General features: G+C 47.0%; 9 protein-coding genes and 1 non-coding gene across 10 annotated transcripts; 6 read left to right on the forward strand and 4 right to left on the reverse strand.

Annotated features, from left to right (window-relative positions):
• Window positions 1–768: 768 nt before the first annotated feature.
• Window positions 769–2,509, forward strand: EV420DRAFT_1472346 (aromatic compound dioxygenase; the record flags this gene model as incomplete). Its single annotated transcript, XM_060469046.1, has 12 exons — window positions 769–986; window positions 1,041–1,109; window positions 1,162–1,222; window positions 1,280–1,384; window positions 1,438–1,664; window positions 1,721–1,764; window positions 1,816–1,909; window positions 1,966–2,069; window positions 2,119–2,139; window positions 2,196–2,221; window positions 2,274–2,344; window positions 2,410–2,509. 12 exons carry the CDS (start codon window positions 769–771, stop codon window positions 2,507–2,509), a joined length of 1,140 nt encoding a protein of 379 aa, XP_060338838.1.
• A 726-nt stretch (window positions 2,510–3,235) lies between these two features.
• On the reverse strand, window positions 3,236–4,556 carry EV420DRAFT_4960 (uncharacterized protein). Its single transcript, XM_060482369.1, has 2 exons — window positions 4,505–4,556; window positions 3,236–4,449 (listed from the first exon to the last, which is right to left on the reverse strand). Exon 2 carries the CDS (start codon window positions 4,353–4,355, stop codon window positions 3,318–3,320), a length of 1,038 nt encoding a protein of 345 aa, XP_060338839.1. The 5' UTR covers window positions 4,356–4,449; window positions 4,505–4,556; the 3' UTR covers window positions 3,236–3,317.
• Window positions 4,557–8,363: 3,807 nt separating this feature from the next.
• EV420DRAFT_t35 lies at window positions 8,364–8,454 on the reverse strand. Its single transcript has one exon. It is a non-coding gene; the product is annotated as a tRNA-Gly (tRNA).
• A 496-nt stretch (window positions 8,455–8,950) lies between these two features.
• Window positions 8,951–9,782, forward strand: EV420DRAFT_1258355 (O-methyltransferase family 3 protein; the record flags this gene model as incomplete). The annotated part of the gene is made up of 4 exons (XM_060466886.1): window positions 8,951–9,174; window positions 9,228–9,309; window positions 9,362–9,547; window positions 9,603–9,782. The coding sequence occupies 4 exons, from the start codon at window positions 8,951–8,953 to the stop codon at window positions 9,780–9,782; spliced, it is 672 nt and encodes a 223-aa protein (XP_060338840.1).
• Window positions 9,783–9,858: 76 nt separating this feature from the next.
• Window positions 9,859–10,953, forward strand: EV420DRAFT_4987 (O-methyltransferase family 3 protein). Its single transcript, XM_060482387.1, has 4 exons — window positions 9,859–10,264; window positions 10,317–10,398; window positions 10,449–10,640; window positions 10,693–10,953. The coding sequence occupies exons 1-4, from the start codon at window positions 10,038–10,040 to the stop codon at window positions 10,891–10,893; spliced, it is 702 nt and encodes a 233-aa protein (XP_060338841.1). The 5' UTR covers window positions 9,859–10,037; the 3' UTR covers window positions 10,894–10,953.
• An 18-nt stretch (window positions 10,954–10,971) lies between these two features.
• Window positions 10,972–12,200, forward strand: EV420DRAFT_1492199 (uncharacterized protein). Its single transcript, XM_060470732.1, has 5 exons — window positions 10,972–11,170; window positions 11,227–11,299; window positions 11,348–11,400; window positions 11,456–11,544; window positions 11,601–12,200. Exons 1-5 carry the CDS (start codon window positions 11,100–11,102, stop codon window positions 11,927–11,929), a joined length of 615 nt encoding a protein of 204 aa, XP_060338842.1. The 5' UTR covers window positions 10,972–11,099; the 3' UTR covers window positions 11,930–12,200.
• Window positions 12,201–12,379: 179 nt separating this feature from the next.
• On the forward strand, window positions 12,380–13,449 carry EV420DRAFT_5662 (carbohydrate-binding module family 1 protein). Its single transcript, XM_060482610.1, has 4 exons — window positions 12,380–12,604; window positions 12,664–12,885; window positions 12,944–13,231; window positions 13,283–13,449. The coding sequence occupies exons 1-4, from the start codon at window positions 12,524–12,526 to the stop codon at window positions 13,415–13,417; spliced, it is 726 nt and encodes a 241-aa protein (XP_060338843.1). The 5' UTR covers window positions 12,380–12,523; the 3' UTR covers window positions 13,418–13,449.
• A 93-nt stretch (window positions 13,450–13,542) lies between these two features.
• On the reverse strand, window positions 13,543–14,951 carry EV420DRAFT_5915 (uncharacterized protein). Its single transcript, XM_060482723.1, has 5 exons — window positions 14,622–14,951; window positions 14,456–14,567; window positions 14,018–14,398; window positions 13,646–13,963; window positions 13,543–13,593 (listed from the first exon to the last, which is right to left on the reverse strand). Exons 1-4 carry the CDS (start codon window positions 14,753–14,755, stop codon window positions 13,751–13,753), a joined length of 840 nt encoding a protein of 279 aa, XP_060338844.1. The 5' UTR covers window positions 14,756–14,951; the 3' UTR covers window positions 13,543–13,593; window positions 13,646–13,750.
• A 587-nt stretch (window positions 14,952–15,538) lies between these two features.
• On the forward strand, window positions 15,539–16,403 carry EV420DRAFT_1258313 (uncharacterized protein; the record flags this gene model as incomplete). The annotated part of the gene is made up of 4 exons (XM_060466881.1): window positions 15,539–15,859; window positions 15,917–15,987; window positions 16,040–16,112; window positions 16,161–16,403. 4 exons carry the CDS (start codon window positions 15,539–15,541, stop codon window positions 16,401–16,403), a joined length of 708 nt encoding a protein of 235 aa, XP_060338845.1.
• A 194-nt stretch (window positions 16,404–16,597) lies between these two features.
• EV420DRAFT_1492232 (permease for cytosine/purines, uracil, thiamine, allantoin-domain-containing protein) lies at window positions 16,598–19,396 on the reverse strand. Its single transcript, XM_060470733.1, has 15 exons — window positions 19,190–19,396; window positions 19,089–19,102; window positions 18,935–19,040; window positions 18,821–18,886; window positions 18,651–18,767; window positions 18,391–18,529; window positions 18,192–18,259; window positions 17,929–18,132; window positions 17,649–17,879; window positions 17,449–17,594; window positions 17,348–17,401; window positions 17,215–17,290; window positions 17,103–17,161; window positions 16,984–17,049; window positions 16,598–16,930 (listed from the first exon to the last, which is right to left on the reverse strand). The coding sequence occupies exons 1-15, from the start codon at window positions 19,310–19,312 to the stop codon at window positions 16,711–16,713; spliced, it is 1,689 nt and encodes a 562-aa protein (XP_060338846.1). The 5' UTR covers window positions 19,313–19,396; the 3' UTR covers window positions 16,598–16,710.
• Window positions 19,397–20,883: the final 1,487 nt, after the last annotated feature.

The following is a 20,883-nucleotide window of genomic DNA, read 5'->3' on the forward strand; positions in this document are numbered from 1 at the left end:
ATATCTCAGGCAGCATGGTAACTGCTGGCAAGCGCTACAGAAACCATGGGCTTCATCGGTTGGACTTGGATCCTCTCGGAGGTATTTCTCGCAGCAAAAGGCTAGGGTTACTGGCTCTGTCCGATCTCTCGCAACTTGATATGGGTTAATCACTCGTATTTTCAGCTTTGCAGCTACACGGCGTCATGGAACTGAATACCCCTTCCTCCGACGCATCGCGTCAATGCTTCACGCACACAAGACTTGATGGGACCGCTAACGGTCTTTACAGCCATGCAGCTCCGTGTTTTTGTTCCCGAAGCGCAGAAACCCTATGCGTAGTTCCTGCGCGACAACGTAACTCTAGTCGTTGGGCAGCCGCAATGATAGCAGCCTTTTATCAAGCAAGTGTTCTTACTCGATCATAAAATCAGGTTTTCAGTTCTATTACAGCTTCGTTCGTTACTTCTAACCTCGACAGCCTCTTAAAGCAACCTCTGCTGTTTGGATATACACCCTGATCAGCAATGCTGATCGGTCTCCGTTAATCACAAGGATGCTATGATCAACAACGACGCAGTACATCGGACATATATCATCGCATGAAAGGACATTTTTCCGTATTAAAAATTGTCTACTTTTTATTGGTCGTATACTACGCGCAGCAGTTGTATGAAATGACCGTTATTCTCTGCGTTCCTAGCATCATTGCAGTAACTGCGGGAATGTCTGTATAAAAGCTGTCAGAATGGCTACTACCATTATACTCAACTCTTATTTTTCTCGACAATGGTTTCTGCCTGGTCTACCCTCATTCTGGTTGCTTCAGCTGTTATGTCTGTTACCGCACATGCTTCTCCTGCTCCGGTACACTGGAAGCGTGACAACCTTGTTGTGCGCGAGTCTCTTGAGAAACGATGCGGCGACATCCTAGCTGCACGTAGGCGCAAACGAGCTTTGCATGTATCTGAAAGTCTTTGGTCGCGTGGAAGTTACTACATGCCTAGGTATTTCCTACTTACTCTCCCAGACTCGGCGTCCAACTAATAATGTTATTGTAGAACAACATCGAGTAATGATAGTACCTGTTTTGTGACCCCAGAGGTTACCCAAGGTCCCTACCACATTTTGTAAGTTGCATCCCCATCTTTTTTTTCATTAGTTAACAAATACATTGTTTAGAGGTGAAATTGTGAGGCAAAACATGACTGAGGGACAAGCTGGAATCCCCTTGGAAATTTCTGTACGTCTTTTATTATACCCAGTAGATTATGTTCACTCTAACGCACGACTAATTCAGGCTGATTTCATCGACATCAACACCTGCGACCCCGTTCAGGTTTGGGTCGACGCCTGGCACGCGAATGCTACGGGATTCTACGCCGGATATATTGCAGAGACGGGTGTAAGTCATTGAAATCAACGTATATCCTAACTTCTAAAACACGTTTCTATAAGTCATACATTGCAGGCGGCGATTCTGGTGAAGGCAGCGGAGATGTGGAATCCATGTCCGGCTCTGCCGGTGGTAGCTTTGGTGGTTCGGGAGCGTACACCCAAACCACGACGTCGGCCACCACCAGCTATGGTGCTTACAGCGGCGCCGACTCTACAAGTGCTGCCAGTATGCTCAATACACCTGTGGATGACAACAGCACGTTCCTTCGAGGTGTTTGGCAATCAGAGTAATGTTTCATCAATCACTGATTCTCTGTGATTCTGAAACTGACATTCCCTCCAGCGAGGACGGACATTTGACCATGTATTCAATCTTCCCTGGATGGTGTATGCATCTCTTCTTCCTATACCCTGAGATAAATTTGAAAATGCCGATAGATTCTCAACGGGCACAACATTTCCATATCAAAATCTACCCTGAAGGAGAAATCGCGGCAAACGGCACTTTCATTGCTGGTGGAAGCGCTGTACAGTACGTTGCTTCATACACGAGGCTGACATGTAATAACAGGCTGATTCTTGGATTAGTGCAGGCCAGTTCTTTTTCGACAATGACACCTTGCAGGCAGTTGCTGCCAATTCCATCTATGCCGCCAATGCTATATCGTGGTCGGACTCTGTCAGCAACGAAGGTACGCTCTCACTATTATGAAGCTCTCTTACCCACGACGTCCTCTTCAGACGACCAATGGTATCCTTACCGTAAGTTTTCTCTTCTCTAACGCATTTGATAGAACTTATGTTATATTCTTTAACAGAGTCCGCCACCGGCTACAATGCTAATGTACGTCCTTCAACAAATTGGTGTATAATACTTATTGACACGATGCTAACAGATGGATATCACCTGGGTCGGTGACGATATCACAGATGGACTTATCGGAACTATAACAGTAGCTCTCAACCTGTACGTAGTCCCCTCTCTCATCTCCGTCGCGGTCGCTTCGGAGTTCTGATCTTTCTGATTTTCAGGTCCTACACAAGTGTGGAGCTCAGTACTCAATTCGCCGCATTCGATGTCGAAGAATACGAAGCTGAGGGTCTTCTTCCATCTGCGTCACTATCTCTGTAATTGTGAGAAGGAATGCAACTCTTAATTTCATTAGTTGCGCGAATTTAGTCAGTGGGAATGTAAACAAAAACCCGCATTATTATAATAATCGCAGCATAGGCTGAGAGAGATAGAAAGAAACTCGAGACTATGGGAGCCTTTTCCACGTCTCAAAGACGTCCCAGCACTGTTCTCCATCCTGTCTCTCCACCATTGGATTCGCGCTAGCCATGAACCTGATCAAGTCAGCAAAGAAATATTTTAGAACGTTCTGCAATACGAAGTTCATAAAACCTCTGTCCTTCTTTACGATCCGCCACGCGAATCACCGACAACTTCACAAATTTCCCATCCCGTCTCTGCCACCCGACGACCCAATGTTCTGAGAAAACGGAAAAATAGTTGCTGCATATAAGTGTATATGACCCATCAGGTATCGGGTATGCGTGATTGGCAAGGATCTTGAATGTATGGGGCGCCCCGGTGAAGTCTTTAACCACCAACTCTCCCTGTCGAGGTATCCCTTCCTTTGATACATCGACCAATCCCCGCACGTTGCCTGACTTTATACAGGGACCCTCATACCAGTCGCCTTCCAGCTCCCTCGTCTGGACGACCTCATAAGTCCAAATAAACCCACTAAATGACGGAAGTGTCCCTGCCATTGCCTGGCTCCATGACGGTCGCCAACGTTTGCATCCGTTCCCAGGTTCAGGTATAAGAGCAATACCTGCAGATATAGCTTGGGCATAACATCCACGAGTGCTGCCCAGGCATCCTCTTCGGATTGTGTCTCATCGTATATTGGGATAGATTTTGCGGAGAGAACCTATACCAGGTCTGCGACTTTATCCAGAGGCTTAGTTGACACGCGATTGCGCATCTGCCACAGGACGTCAAAGACGCTCCGTCTGGTCATCGCCTGCAACGCTTGCAGTTCTTCCTTGAACATCAGTCGTATGGATGTTTCCATGATCCAGTAATTGTCGGTCTCCCCGCCAATTATCAAGTTACTGCTGACCTCCTGTAGCGTCCATGCACGTCTGAACCAACACCGCTCACTTTCCAAATAGCCTGGCTTCAAACAAAAAGGCCGACCCAACCCGCTGAGGTAAGACACCACCATCGCGTTGCGGTAGATAGATCCAATGGTGGGCACGTCGACCTTCCACTCTTCTTTGCGCAGATCGACCTTCCACTCACTCTCTTGCCTCAAACACAGAACTTCTAACCACACGTACTCTGCTCCGATGTTCAACATCTCAATTCGGATGAGATCAAGGTTTGCATCTTTAGGGATCGGCACTGGCCATTCAAATCCATTGATGGGCGTCCACACATTCATGCGCTCCTCGTCAGACACCCACGCATACGAAATCGGCCATGGATATTCGAAGGCGACCCATAATGGCACCACACGATTAGCATACAGATCCCAAATTCGCCGGGGTGAAAAATTTTCGCCGGAGATCATGTTATTCACAAGGATATTTTGTCGCATCTCCCAGTGTCGGTTCCATGTTTCCCCGATGTATCTGATGGTGGTCAAGTCATACCAATAAGGACGCAAATTGGTGTAGACAATGCCAAAGTCGTAATTTTGTGCGATGAAGGATTCGAGAACCGAGCGCAAGATGGAGCCGTTCAGAGTATATGAAGTGCCAAGTGTTGCATTAAGCCTCTCTAAGACCCCGTGAATACCAAAGTCGATGCAGGGAGTATTAGCCAGGTTTTCTACCAGTGTAGGACCGTTGCTTCGGCACTGTAATGGTTGATTCTGCTTGGCCGGTCTCGGCGAGGGCAGAGAGCATGATTTGAGAGAGACTTTCATACTTGATACGTGTCTGGTTTCTCTGCCATGCATCATTCCTTGCCTTTCTGTGCATTGATTGAAGTCTTTACCAGTTTTTCCCAGTTTTATCCGTCATTTTCTGCCCTAGATTGCATCCTGAGTTTTCTAGCTAGTGAGAGCAGAATGAGGATATCAAGTATTGAAGGCTAGACCACCACACATACCAATGTCCAGATACGACGTAATTTGGTTTCAAGTGGCGGTTGTACCAAAGGTGTCTTCCATGCTGTCTTCGTAGTACAAGGTAGGCTATGCGGACCAGCGCCCGGATCATTAAATCGTGTAGTAACTGCCACTGAAAGTTTGTAGGTCGAATTTTATGGAATTTTCCTCGCCTGGAGATTACGTTTCTCAGAGCCATACTCATATAGCAAGTGGTACCAGCAGTGTTAAGGTGTTTATGCCGACATCGATGAGTCGCAAGTTTAGAACGCTGACATGATGTTGGTTTGCAAAGTGGGCTCGGGTCTGCGGCCCGGACTTCTATTTAAAAAGTCCTCCGGCACGGTTCGATCGTCCCGATCGGACGAGGGCGGAACTCACTATCAGATTCCGGGGACATAGTTTAATGTACACTTATCCTGTAATCCGCTTGAATTCGCAACGCTTCCATAGAAAGGAGTCTTGCCCCAAATGGTAGTGACTTTAGCTCGAGCCTTTAGGGTTGCCGAGCTGTCTCAGGCAGGTTTTCGTTTTGCGTAACAGTGCATAACGCAAATCGGTTTGAGCGGCTTTAAGGCACGGCTCCGTGTCCGGATTATAGACCTATTTTTAGCGCCGCCTCTGGTCTGGCGTACTTTAATGACTGTACATACCACATTGAAGGTAGATAATTCATGGTTTAGATGTTATATCATGCAAAGACTGTTGGATTGGTTGCTGTTTCGCGCGGACTACTGTACATGTAAGTAGGGTGGAGCTCGTGAGCATTTGATCGTAAAGTTCACTGGCAGCACATACCACTTTTGTGCTTAGTACAACTCTCGACAGGCATGAAATGAAAATTAGCTGAGGGTGAAAGGGAATGATATTAGAATGTGTGCATTCTCCCCAAAGTAGAGCGCATTTTTGTAGCACGCAGTAGCCTAAGTCGGACGTATGGCAAGAAATACTGTTGCCTTTCAGGTAGCTCCAGTATCATCTAATAGATAAAATTTGATGCAGTATCTGGCTTCATGATAATTCAGAAATTACCATCATTCAAATTTGATGTTCACCTTAAATTCTATTGTTCAATTCCATCATCACATTGGAAGTAGCACATCTGACGAAGCATACCTGCTTGATATTACCTTACATACATTGACCTGTGTCTTCTTTCCGGAATAATGGTATCAGTAGCTCCTCTGTATATTATCAGCTTAGATTCCAAGCCGGCCGTATATGGGCCATACTCACATGGCGCGAGCCTGCCATTGCTCTTCAGACTGAAAAAGTCGTAACAGGGTTTGTTCACTCTGATATTCCTTGGGTATACCATAAAGACACCAGTTGAATACACCATTGGTCCAGCAACTGGCACAAGGAGTCTGTATTGGATTTTATGCGTTAGTTTTACATTCTTGTTGTTGCTTTCGAACTTTTCTTGGGCCATAAATGCTCAATCCTAATGTCGCGTCCAAGATACCTGTCATTTCCTGGCCCCGTCAGCCACAGATCCAGACCACCGTAACACAGCACATTTTGATCAATGCCCATTAAGCTTAGCTTTATTATGTAAAAGCTCTTACAGGAAAAATATCAACGACTCGCTATTATGGGTCTTTGTGAGAGCAGAAAACATGTTTGTGAATGTGAATACCATGTAAATGCATGTTTTCCACAATAAAATGCGCTCATTTTCTCTTAGAAACTACGACAAATCTATATTTATCCCTGAGAGGGAGGCACATCCTCAAGCCGAACAGAGCGATTCTCACAATGCAAATCGAAAACCTGCCTGAGACAGCTCGGCAACCCTAGCCTTGGAGTCTAGCAGAACATCATCCAGACGAATCTCTACTAGCCGATCAAAGAGGCGATGGTCTCTGCACCCCAAGGCAACCTTGATAGTCTTGAGAAATAAGGCACGGGAATATATTACGATACACCATCATGGATTTCATTAAAGTGGGTCAAGGGCAACGTGCTGGCATATTATCCGAGAGGAACATAGTTAATTCCATAGCGGGGATGGTGGGGAGGGGTGTAATCGCGGTGGTCTCTTGTCCTCCTCGGAAGCCCGCAAAGAGCTCGGCGTACTTATACGAAGAGCACCCCCTCACCGAGGGTGTTGTTGAGTCCCCAAATGCTCTTCAAGTAAATGTCCAACTTCAAGTTGCAGAAGCAGTGTTTTAATTAAAGTTCAAAGCACACTTTGCATTTCCTGGAGAGATTTCCGAACCGTACCATGGGGAAACCTTACTGGAAGTATGTTTTATAGCTAGCAAGGACATTGAGGCTGATGATATTGATAGGAGAATTGGGTTTCATGGGAGCCACAAAGCGTTGAGCATGGCATCCGCTGCAGGGTTTTCTGCAGCTGAGCCTGCCAAGATAAGGACTCGGATGCAACTGATGAACGGTTAGCTTGCCACAGGAGACCTTGACACCTTCCTTGAAGTCCTGAAACACCGGCTTCATTTCGAAGCATGCCATTTTGAACTCAATGGCAAGGAACACATGATAGGCAACGATAATGACTCTAGGCTTTGGAGCATCGATTCAACTATCGTAAGTTTAGACCTATTCTTCAACGGCTTTTAGTAATTACTAATAAGGACGCTCCTCCGGGTCCGTGGACGTTCGAGAAAAATGATTCTTCCCTGGTTGATGATTATCGAAGAGACCTCGAGGAGATGATCCCAGGTTTCAAGTCAATTCTCTGAGATATCCCTCGAATCTGGAACTCCCATATTAAGTGACGGAATTGTGAGTGAAATACGTTGAATTTTGTTTATAAACAAGAAGGATCGATGACTTTCTGTGCTCAAACTCACTAATTGTCGAAATGAGTCCTGCGCCACAGTGGTTGCGTATCATACCGTGTAGGAGAAGCCACTAGGCAGCTCGCTGTGGTCAGACCACATTATACAGAGAACAAGATGGCACAGGATAGGTATCAGGATCAAGAAGGGGATGAAGAGCCTAGCACCGTTGCTCAACTGTGAACCGAGCTCGAGATTGAGGTGAGAGATCATGGAAGCAAGTTGCGACAGGACTAATCAAAGCCAGCGGCTCTGAAATCAACATCTCCATACTGATAAGTCACTCTCGAGGACAACATCTAGGTGTAGTATACGTTGGGATGGGAAGTCGAAGGTTTTTACATGAGTAACATAGAAGTGAAGAACAATCACCGGGGCCTCGATAGCGAGCGTAAACGACTCTGCACGGAGGCCTACAGGTGGCAGGTTCTGAGCTTGGTAGAGAGCTTCCAAGTCTTCCAGACAAGAACCCAGAAGAACAAGTTAGCCCAGAAAGCAACCTCAGTTAATGGACCTTGTGGTTAAAAGGGTGGCCATAGCTGCGGGGCCTTCAAAAAGCACATAATTGTCTACAGTGGGCTCGACAGACCTGGGTGACTTGATTTCCTGAAGTCTTTTCATCATAGAAAGCCCCCGGTCATATGCATGTCAGTTTGACTATTTCAGCATTGGTTAGCATATGGTCAGTGTCGAGCAATGGTCGCGACCCACGTAGAACGTAAAAAACTGGGCTGCTGGAGCTCAGGATGGTTTCGACATTGCGGCCGACATACCATTTGCTTGAGAGAAAGGATATTGACGAATTCATAGTTATTGCATATCAGGCACTATAATCTCGAATTCAGATAAGATTTAGGATGTAAAATCATTGTCGAACTGACATTTATACGTTCGTTAAAAGTTATACACTCGGTCAAAAGAAAAACAATATATCGAAGTGTTGATGACAATAGCAGATCAATGTTCGACTTCAAAGACCGCAGCACACACAACGCATGAGGCCACTGGCCAACTAAGTTTAAGAACCAATTAAAGGAAACACCAAATTGACTCTGTATGCATTAAGAGGGAATCGAACCCCCGGCGGGTCGATATGAGACACTTTTCTGTGATGGCAACGACCCAGGTTACCACTACCCCATTAATGCATTCCCTACTTCCGTTCCTTCACTCTTAATTCTCAACGATCCTTTCGCATCCACCTGACCGGGCAACAAAGGCTAGCAGCTACCCTATAGTAATCTCAAGCGAGTGTTCCATCAAGCCCGTGGTGAGAGAACCAAAATCGCCATATCGACGACGTCTACGTGAAAATCCGAAACTCCCTGAAGCAGAGGGACCGCTTACCTGCAATTTGAATTTACCTTAATCTTAATGGGTGACCACCAACACCAACACGCCACCACGACAAGATTTTCTACTGTCGCTTCTAGCTCGGGGCTACTCCTCGGTTCGCCCTATGCATGCCTACCTGAATGTATCTCAACATACCTATAACGCCATAGTATATGTGAATGATACCACTCTGGTTCCATCCTCTTTTCTTTTCGTATCGGCCGATTAACGGCATGTCCTATATCGGTTATCACACAAACCCAGATATTATAAAGGTCGCAACTTTCATCGTTACACACACCATTCACCATGGCACACAACCCAGCCACCTCATTCGTCGACTGGGATCGCTCCGATAAATATCACAATTCTTATCTGCTACAAAAGGATGACAGTCTTGAAGCCAACATCAAGAACAGTATCGCGAAAGGGTTACCAGATGTAGCCATCAGCGCTGCACAAGGACAGTTCTTGAATCTTTTGGCGAAGACAATCGGCGCAAAGAGGATCCTGGAGGTCGGGACACTTGAAGGGTACGTTTGACTTTTCGGGCAATACTTCGTTCTGTGTCAACCAGAACAGACAGTTATTCAGCCACATGGCTTGCGAGGGCTCTTCCTGAAGGAGGAGAGTTGGTCACTTTTGAACTGAAAGAACTCCATGCGCAGGTACATGATACTGTTTCGACTTATTCCTGTCCCTAATCACAACTGCACGTAGGTTGCAACGGAAAATCTCATCAACTCCGGGGTAGCCTTCAAGGTCACGATTGTCGTTGGACCTGCTTCGGAGTCTTTAGCAAAGACTCCGTCTGAGCCCAAGTTCGATCTCGCCTTCATCGATGCGGACAAGGCCTCAATATTGCAGTATTTCACTGAGGCCAAGCATCTTGTACGACCGGGCGGTGTTATAGGTGATACGTGATGTCGGACATCCAATGTACATTTAACTTTTTCCACAGATTGTAGATAACGTCGTCCGCAATGGAAGAGTAGCGGATCCGTCTTACTCGGATGAGAGTGTGGAAGGTGTGCGGAAACTGCTTGCTGTTTTACCTGGCGATAACGAGGTGGAGGCGATTACGATGGGAACTGTCGGGGAGAAAAGCTATGATGGGTTTTTGTACGCAATCAGGAAGTGAGAGAAGTGATTTGGTTCTAACCATGTCTCTGTCGACGCCAGTGCTAACGGCTTACATGTAGGTGGAAACGTAAGATGTATTTTTACTGTATGTATGGAGTCATCCTATCTCAGAGTTGCGAATTGAACAAACGCGACGCCGATTTGCGTGTATCTCCTCCTTTTGTACCATTCCTGGTGTACATCGTTTCCCGCTTTCCTCGGAATGCATGGCAGCTAAAAGTCGACTGACATCCTTTTGAGTTCCAGCAGAGTTATGGCGAACTTCTCTGCCACCACTTACACTGATTGGACCCGCTCAGACAAATACCATAGGTCTTTTCTTACGCCCACGGACGACATCCTCCGTGCTGCTGTCCAGAATAGCGATGCCCATGGTCTACGGACAGAAATATCCGTTAGCACTGCGCTTGGGAGATTTCTGAATTTACTTGCTAGATCTATTGGTGCAAAGAGAATCCTCGAGATCGGAACCCTTGCAGGGTAAGCATTGCACTTGTGTTGCTGTTGACCTGCCTTGTAACAGTTATTGTAGATACTCGACTATATATCTGGCTAGAGCACTTCCGAAGGATGGAAAGGTCATCTCACTGGAACTTCATGAACTCCACGCTAAGGTAATAGCAGATCGTCCTTACTCTGCTTTCAAAGTCTTATTCCAGCCTAGGTTGCCTCAGAAAATATCGCACTAGCTGGATTAAGCTCTCAAGTTGACATCGTTGTCGGTCCTGCGCTCCAAAATCTTGCAAATTTTCCTACCGAACAAAAATTTGACCTGATCTTTATCGACGCAGATAAGCCTCCAATGGCCGAGTACTTTGCGGAGGCGAAACGGTTGGTAAAACAAGGAGGAGTTATTGTAAGTACCTTGATGCATTGTGAGCAATGTTCATGACATGTATTATGCATAGATCCTCGATAATGTCGTTCTGAATGGCGATGTCGCCAGGGAATGTCTTCCAGATACACTGTCCGATTATGATAAAGAGAAAGTTATGGGGATTAAGAGGCTGCTCGCTTCAATTCAAGGAGACAATGAAGTTGAGGCAACAACTATCAGTACAGCTGATGAGAAAGGTTACGACGGCTTCATGTATGTTATTCGAAAGTAGCTCGATTCATTCGACTTTGGTTTTTGAATGTCAAAAATTTGTCAGTATTGTGCAATGGGAAGGGAACCAAACATCCGCTCACGCCAGCGTGTTTCTCAGGTTCGCCTTCGCATCTCACCAGCTGCACACGAGCTACGGTCACCAGCTAGTTTTGTGTCCGATTATCAGTAGCTCATCTGGAGACTCGCTGGCACTGGATTGCCTTCATGAATCCCGACGAAAGCCTCGCCTCGTACTTTGACCGCAGTGCCAAGATTGTCCATGCGTATGCTGACCGGTGAGCTGCATGTCGTCGAAGGAGACGAGAATTTGCTTGGCTAATGAACATACAAGCATTGAGCATGGGTGTGCACGGCCGGCACTGAAAACTGCGAACGAGCTCTTGAATGAGCATCCCATTCCATTTGTGAGTTGTGTTTGCCGTCTTGTAACGCTTTCGTTGACGTATTGCTAGGTATTCTTCCTGTTCTTTGCTCTGCTTAGCATCTTTCCAGTTTTGCTCTTCCTGTTCGTCTTCACCTTTTTTAGTTGTCTTGCCTCGGTGCACTTATAGTTTCAACAGCGGCTGCTCTGTTATAGTCACTCTGTCCTTTGTATTGTTTGCACTAAGCTCGGCCATACTGGCGTCGGGTATCTTCATTTTCACGTTTGGTGCGTTCACCTTTCAACTGCGCTTCCGTCTCACCTCACCAACGTCACATGTCTAGCATGCATTTTGATCTTCGTCCTCTTCATAAACGTCTGCATTGCTGCCCTCCCTACCATTGCCTTATTCTCGGCATACTCTGTCATCAGATTCTTCGTTTTGACTCGATCCAGTGGAAGAGCGGGTGCTGCGGAATGGATCGATGAAACCAAAACCTTTTTTCTCAATTCGGGATCTAAAAAGCCGCCGGTAAAGGAAGATGATGATACGACGTCAAATGCGTCCGCTGGATCCATAGTCGTAGTTGATAACAAGGAACACGAAAACGTGGCGACTAGCTCCAATCCAGAGAAGTCCGACAACGGTGTCACGGTAAAGGAGGAGGATTGATTTTGCCGCAGGCTCTTTGTAACGAAAAGGTTCGGAATTTTTAAATTACAATCAACATGTATGGGTTAATAGGATTACAACACGTGTAGTATCATCATCAATGTCAGCATCGGAATTGGGACGAAGACTCGGGCTATACTACCCATTGCTGACCAAGCTCTGGTCGTAATCCCGAACAATGGCAGCATTGCGAGACTCGAGTGAAAGTTTCATCATGGGAAGCCATCCCTGACCTATACTACTCATGATGTGGGTTTTGAATCGAATAAAGGTATTTTAGGCATCACATCTCGGATGAACCTCTTGCGGCCCTGATGCTTTTACCTGGTAGACAGTTATACAGGAACCAAGAATAGACAAGTACGCCAGCAATCATCCAGAGTATATCCAGGTTCGATGGTTGCCCAGTCGAAATACCTCTGCAATGAATCAACCTCACGCTGATCTAGCATGTGTCCAACCCTGACCACACCGAGGATGCACCGATCCAGGTTGAGCGCGTCGTCTTTCCGAGAATAAGGCATTTGCTCGGAGGCCTCGCCTTTTATAACAGTGGATCCTGCGGGCGAGGGTCGCTCACAACTATCTGTTGCGATGGCAAAAATCTTGTATCTTCCGCTATTTTTCGTGACGTTGAGGGCTCTTGCACAGTCTACAGCTGCACAATACGGTCAGGTGACTACTTTTCTTTTGCTCGGAGTCCAAATTCCCAGTCCTAACCTTCTCCGATCCAGTGTGGGGGCATTGGGTGGAGTGGGGCTACTCTGTGTCCTTCAGGATGGACTTGCAATGTACTGAATGATTGGTACTCCCAATGTCTTCCTGGCGCGTCCACAATAGGGACTACAACGACCTCCGCCGCTGGTGGAGGGTCGACTTCCACCGCCACATCAACGACATCTGCTTCCGGAGGCTCGGCAACTTTAGTGCCTGGTTATTCGTTCATACGCGCAGTCGTAGGTCTCCTTTATTCTTATTCTCTCTGTAACTCACGCACCGCACGACCTTCAATAGGAAGACCCCAACTTCCACAAATATCTGCGATCCGAGATCATCAACACGGCATCGGATGCTGTTCTCGGAGAACCCGCTGATGCTGCGCAGTTTGTGATTACGAATGGCCAACTGATTCAAAATGCCGCTGGCACTCCGTTGTACGCTATCGTTGAAAACAGAGCTAACGATACGGTAGTTATGTTGAAGATGTCGTGGTCTGAGAGCCCTGCGACATCCGGGACATTTGTATTCAGCGGCGACACGCTTGAGTGGAGCATTCCGACCATCAGCAGACCCCAAACAAATGTGTGCTCGTTTATCACCCCACCTTGACCGTGTTGCTGACGATATCGGTAGGCTTGGTACGTGTGCGCGGATAGCCAAGGCAATCTCGATGTATACGTCAATTTGGGGTTCTATTCGTATAACACTCCAGCGGGTTGTGCGGATGAGACCATACATGCTTATACGGGATCAACGGCGACAGCATAGGGAACACCACTTCGGTTTTCTCACTGAAAGATCTGGTAGAAAAAGCACCTGAATCTGTAAATTTTCATGCTTTGTTAAGTGGTCCGGTGTAAGGGAACTTTTCACGCCAATGGTGAGCGATCTCATCTCGTCTCGCAACCCATACATCCGGCTTCTGAGAGATGTACGCCATAAACCTGTCATAGTTGTAAGCGCCACGCACTTCTAATGAGCTCTAAAACGGCTTACTTTTGAAGACAGCGAAATCTGCCGGGCCTTCCGATGATGCGGTTATGAAGGCTTCGAAGGTTTATATCAGAAGTTGTGCGCAAAATGACAAGATTAATAGAAGCATTACCCAATTGTCATCATCTTTGGCCTTCCCTCGAGGCCCTCTTCGTAGAGGTAATCGAATGTCTCCTTCATATGCCAAAAGAAGTCATCAGAACTTGACCATCCAGATCCTTTACAAAGGAATCGGTGATCACTGCAGTCTAAGCTGTAAGGTATCATGAGTAAGCCTTCATCCTCGATACCCTCGGATGCTAGAGGACTTTCAACCCAATACTGAACGTTATTTCTAGTGAGGAAGCGCCCAAGTCCAATAAAATGAAGACTAACCGGGAGATCATCTGCGTAGGTGTCGGAACTATAGAGTAAAGGTAGGCCACGCTTAAAATGCTCCCGCGCAATGATTCTGGCGCTCTGATTGCTTCCACGGCCAAGGTACCATCCGCTAGGTACACTGCTGTCACCAGTGAGGCGCTGAAGACGATCTATGCCCTCTGATACATGTGCAGCCTCCTCCTCGGGAGAAGCAGTATAGAACGAGCGCCATCGGTTTCCGTGGCAAGCTATTTCATGACCTAGCTTTGGCAAGAGTTTCCCATATTGAGGACAAACCTCTATTGCCCTGGCCACTGCGTGTGTAGTGAACTTGTAGTCGTACTGATCAAACAGGCGTAGGATACGCGGTAACCCCTGGCGGATGCCATATTCAAACTGTACTCGTTATGGGTTTAGGTCTCCGCTTTAATTCAGGTGGACAGAATCACAGACCATTGTTTCCAGCTGTTGGTCCCTCTTGCCTTTCAATGGTGCTTTATGAAAAGCTTCGTGGAGATATCCTTCTGAGTACTCGTCCCCATTGGCGAGGGTGCTCTCTCCACCTCTGCAATCTCGGGTCAAGGCTTAGCCGGAATGGAGAACGATGCCTGGCACGTACTCTTCAAAGTTGATGACGAAACTAACTGCGATTTTGGCACCGTTGGGCCAGCAGTCCTGAGGGGTATCCCAACCGTAGCCCACAAAATCGCGATTAGGTAGGAAAGGTGGGCAATCTGTTGTTGCTGTAGGCATGACTAAACTGGGGATTGTGGACTAGGGACGCGGCGTTCATGGCTGTCATAAATAGACGAATTCTACAGCGCTGAAGGGCTATCAATTTATTACGGCAAAGGAACCGGCATAAGCAAGCTATTGTAACTAGCAGACTTTCCAGCGGCAGGCAGTGAGATACGTACGGGGTACACGGTTATGGTCCTCTGACGTGGAGTAAGTACTTAAACTCCTCCTTAAAATGCTCCTGCTACGGATTGGGCAAACGCGGCATTCTAGCGATATTATACTCTCTCTCTCTCTCCTAAAGGCTAAAACGAGCACCAATATCCCATGGCCCCTCTCAGCCGCTATGCAGAATACCTTCCCGAACGACCAATAATCGGTTATGGGATGGACCAACCCGATCCACAATGGCCAAACGGTGCGAAAATAGCAATTTCATTCGTGAGTTTCCTACCTTTCCCCTACGTTTTCTGATTCGTACGGGTCAAAGGTTATTAATTGGGAAGAAGGCGGTGAACGCAATATTCTTGACGGTGACGATGGCTCTGGTGGGCTCAGACTCATCTCTCCTGATTTAGATTAGACGCTCACAAGCCGGCCACAACGGATTCTACAGAAAACTTCATCACCGAACATTATGCTACTCAAGTTCTCGGTGGTAGAGACCCTGTGACCGAATCGCAATTCGAGTATGGTCCCCGGGCTGGTCTCCCCCGTTTGATGCGCTTATTCAAGAAGTCAGTCAACTATGGTGACTTATCCGTTCACCTAATTGATCGAAACATTTTCAGATACAACATGCCTGCGACAATGTATACAGTTGCTGCCGCACTAGAACGAGCCCCGTACCTGGGACCTATGCTTGTCGAGCAAGGGTTTGAGATAGCCTGCCACGGCAATCGCTGGATCAACTTCATGGATGTCCCTCCTGAGGAGGAGGAAAAGCACGTACATCAAGCCATTGACCGGCTGCAAAAGTACACGGGCGATCCCAGCGTACCCAGGGGATGGATGATCGGACGAAGGAGCAATGCCAGCCAACGCTTGTATTGCCATGCGGCAAAAGAGAGAGGTCTCGAGTTCCTGTATAGTTCCGATAGCTACGGAGACGACTTGCCGGTAGGACCTGTCTTAAATGAACGCTGTTTTCCTGACTGATAAGGCATCACTTTTTAGTATTGGCTTGAAAGCCCACTAGCGTCAGAGGGCCTACCTGACGAGGGGATGCTAATTCTGCCGTATACATTGTATGCGCGGCAGTTCATTGTGATGGGATCTTCATTGAAACTACCAATACAGGGACTGCAATGACTTCCGATTCGTGGTCGCGGGATCGGGCTGGTCTTCCGGCGAGGACTTCTATAAACACCTGGTTAGTATCCTTTGACCTAAATCAAGCGGCTTATTCATATAGTGATAGGTCGACACGTTTGATGTTCTATATGAAGAAGGGCAAATGAGTCAGGCAAAGATGATGTCCATCGGGCTACATAATCGTTGTGTGGGTCGACCAGGACGGCTTGCTGCTGTGGAAAAGTTCATGCAGTATATTTCTGGTAAGGAAGGTGTTTGGGTGGCGAGAAGGGACGAGATAGCCAGACACTGGAGGAAAAAGTTTCCTTATGACCCGTCCAAGGCACAGGGCAAGGTAGTCGTCAACTGATTCGCATATGCCCGGGCCGCGAACTTTTTGTAAGGCCTGAACATTATCATGTTTCGTAGTATCTTTAGTCAGACCCGGCCATTAGGGCCAGGCTCATAATGTCGGTCGTATTATTCATTTTAGGTTTCCTTATCTCTCACTTTGTGGTTTCGCTCCCGTATTGGTAAGATGCCACCCACCCCATGTCTCGTAGGTACGGAAATTTCCATCTATAGCAGCTGAATGATGACGCTAAGCCAAGCCATGTAGACACATTAGAACGAATACATCCGTCATTAAAACCATCTAAACCGAAAAATATATTACATTAATTGACATAAATACCTGCATCCACGTTCTTGTCCGACTCCGGAGTCGAACGGCCTCCACTATCTAACCTCTTACTTGCAAGGCGCCTCTTCTCATCCTCGTCTTGGGCATCTGCCACTGCTTCAAATGGCTCGGCAGTCCGCCACTTCACATCCCGGGGGTATATCTGATAGGATATATAATACAAGAAGCTGGCAATGAGGTAGGTCAATATGAATCTAAAGGAGCGCTGTAAAGGCTGCCAAAAGATGAAACGATGATAGGAACGCACGAAAATGTATTGAGATCTTTAGCCGCTTCGGAGATGTGTACCGAGTCAGAAATACTAGCTGCAAATCTAAACGAGCGCGTCAGGCACAGTGATGTAGAAAATAAAGAGGAAATACACACCCGGGCATGCAAGGAATCAAAGATAAGATGGTCACAACCGGGGCGCGAATGTTCCATCCCTATGTCATGAGTCAGGTGAGCCCCAAAGGATACCATGTTGGGGCCAACTTACGCCGGTATACCAGTAATGGCCGGTAGGTGTCCCGTTGTACAGGTCCTTCGTTATGATGTTCCCACGCTGGATGACGCTTTGTATTGATGCAAAATGAGTGACATCATCACCATAAAACACGGATCAGACATACAAATAATCCACGAAGAGGATGGCGGCAAGGGGGGCTAACCAATATCCGTAGCCGCTACGAGACCATCAGATAACTATCAGAAGAACAGGATCTGAGCTTACGATAAGAAAGCTAAAAATGTGGTTCCATCCTTCAAAATCTTCCATGGGACGATGGCTATACCCAATAGACAGGCAATAAACTGGCCCCGTCTGATAGTCATGTACTTGGGAAACAGGGCAGACACATCGCTTCCAAATGGCAGGCACTGATCAAAGTAATTAGACGAGAGGTCTATGTTTTCGAAGAATCAGGTTTTTACGTTAGTAGCGAGATTGACGGCAATCAAAGCTAGCGCGACACTCGCAGATGCAAGAAAAATACCGAAGCGAGCCGCCGAATTGTGAGGATATTGATCGAGCATCATCTGACAGACATCCCAGAGGTTCCAAGCTGCCTCACCGTATATCTCCTCGCTAGCTGATGCTACCAAGATTCCATAAAGGCCTGGAAGTGCAGACGCGATGGGGAACATAAAGATTTGGCCCCAAAACTGTCGTGACGCGTTCAAAGGTGATGCAGATGGACATATCATAACATACCTGATCATTGGGTCTTCTTGCATAACGTGCTATATCAGCTTGATTGACCGTCAGTGACGACAGAGTCCCAAATCCGCTGTTAAAGGCTTGCATAAAATACCAGCCGGTTTCCGACCTGGTCAGCTGGTTCGAAGCTTCAAAAGGGAAGGTCGCGCCTCCGTTCTTCTTCATCCACCATATTAAAATGGCGTGCATCGCTGTAAACTAAACACGTTTGACATGAATTGAATCTCCACATTCGTCTCAAAGATGATCAGGCTTACTACTATGAAAGATTTGACGGCATAGAACACTCTCAAATCTCGAGGATGAAATAAAGTTAGACATTGGACTGTATGATTTGGTAAATATTCAGTCAACGGAGAGGAGAAAACGGCGTTAGCACGAACAGATAAACCACGCAATAATGACTATGATGTCAATCAGCAACGCACTAGACCCAAAGGAATAATATCAACGTACAGCTTGCTAGTTGGCGGGTAGTGATCCCGGACGATTCCGGTAATGTATTCTTCACGTTGGCCCAAGACGGCCAAATGCACTGAAGACATACATCCACCATACGACCGGCGTAGAATGTATTGACACCGTTCCAGATGATCTGATGGACAATGAGTCAACATATTATATTGAGCGATGGAATGAGGATTGCTAACACAGACAATGGCTCTGACAAGTCATGCACATCAACATCGAGGAAAAGATCATTCCGACACTTGGACATACCTCATGGATACAGCCATGTAAGACCCCCACATGCCCCAAGACGCCCTTATACACGCCGGGTATCCAATGTGATAGCGGGCGGCCATCCTGCCATTTGCAACTATCATAAGTGTCTGGACAATGCCCCGTGAGTTGTAGGAGAACGTAGGATTGTCTCCGAACATACTCCGATAATGTGAGCAATGTTGAGAGCAAGCCATGCTTGCCACCACCTCAATCCGAGACCCACGGCCTAGTGAACGAGGTCAAAACGTTTCAGCAAGCGACAGGAGGGACGCACCGCGGAACCCGCAGTCCAAGCAGACGCATTCATGGCATGGGCCATCCAAAATGCGGAGAAAACCCAGGCAGACCATTTACGCTCCTCTGGAGGGGTAGGATCGATGCTAAAAACCGGTTAGTCTGGAAGATTTAACAAAGAAGAAGGATATTACTCGTGGTTGCTCCACTGATACACGCAACGCAGTGAGCAACAAAAGGGAACTTCTGGACGAGTAAAGTTACCTGATAGCCTTTACAAAGTAGTCAAGACAACGAGCAAGCCCAAGTGCGCACGAGACGTACCTTCAGAGTGGTACTGGTCCTCTGGAACCTGGAGAACGCGCCTAAAGTTCTCCCATGAAGACAAGGTCTGTCGAACCTTTGAAACGCCCACCATGGTAAGGAATGAAACGCAGAGTAGCGGTCATTCACCACGTAAACGTATTTATCGACGAGCACATATCATGAAAAGATATAAAAGGCATGATTTATATATTTTATTCGCCGGAGTTTTTTCGATCGTTTATCATCATTTTTGCCGGCGGCATCTGACCTTGGTCTTCCAAAGCTTGAATGGCAGTATCAAAGTTCAGAGGTACCCAGCAATAGAAACTCATCTGGAAAAAGGGTACAACCTTCCATAATACCTGCCATGGCGATCCCTTTACATTCCGTAGCCGACTCCGAGTCCCAGGCGCTGCGTTTTCTATCAGATCTGAAACTCTTCATGGCCAGTCTGCTTTCATTTCAAAAATTTCGGGCTCTTGCAGTTGATTTTCTTCTTATCTTCCATGAATTGGATGCAACCATGCTATGATTCTCGGCGAACAATTTCTGACCCGCTTTCTCCAAGGCACGTCGGCACTCGGTACGGTTCTACCTCAGATCAACGAATCTAACTTGGGGGGCGGCTAGGCGAACTTGATAGTCCTATCTGAACGCGTTTGATGTGGCTAAAAACGAACAGGATCGGACTAGTCGGCTATGTTTCTGCAGCCTGCTAGTCAAATGGTGCTAATGAGGTTCTCCACTGCCCTGGGATAGTTGTCTTGCATCGCATCGGAGATTACGTTCTCGTAAGTTCGATGTCCACAGAGGAAAATCATGCTTATGGCAGCACCAAGAATACGACATATGGCACTCTCACCATTGGGTGTGTCCCGTCCGCAGTTTCTTAGTGCATGGGACCTTGTTTTCAGTTATAATTGTCTGATCGTAGAGGCACTTATGCTCACCCTGTGTCGTTAGGGACCTTTTCCCTCCCAGCACGCATCATTGCTGCTCATTGGGGCCTCTCCTCCGGAAGGTTCTTTCCGGGAACTTCGCCTATTGATTTCCCTGGAGGCATTCTAAGTATAGCAAAGAGAATTCTTCTACTTGTTGACCATCCGAAACGTGCTTGTGACTCTAGGCCACTATCTAGGGGCGGAACTGAATATCCTGGGTAAGCTCCGTCTGACCGATCTACACAAGGCCAACTCATGCGAGAACATTACTAAATTAGATCCTTGTTGCTGCGTTGCTAATGTTAGGCATCACTTATGACCTTGGCGTATCTGTTCAATACCGCCACGCAGGGATTCCTATCTTTCCTGTGTGAATCTTCAGCTACCGTGCCGTGTCTTGGACATTTACTTAAGGTTATACCAGGGATGGGTGCGACATAAGCAGATCTTCTTCTACCCGTTTACGATTTCTTCTTTTCACTCAAGTTGATATGAGCTCAAGTGCTCGCAGCACAGATATAAATTTCTGGAGGTATTCTGCCCTGACAAACGGCGTTTTGTAGCTACCTATGGTACTGCTACAGTTCGTCATCGGTGGCCAGATGATTCCAAGGACACAGCTGTTCAAGTTCAGGTGCAGTTTGGCCATCCCCTTTGGACTATTGGTACTTCCTTGTCACTTCGTTTCCGACGAGAACTTGTGACTGATAAATGTATTCGTGCTATAGATGTCGGGCGCGTG

Source organism: Desarmillaria tabescens (genome assembly GCF_030435595.1).
Source record: "Desarmillaria tabescens strain CCBAS 213 chromosome Unknown EV420scaffold_1, whole genome shotgun sequence".
NCBI lineage: Eukaryota > Fungi > Basidiomycota > Agaricomycetes > Agaricales > Physalacriaceae > Desarmillaria > Desarmillaria tabescens.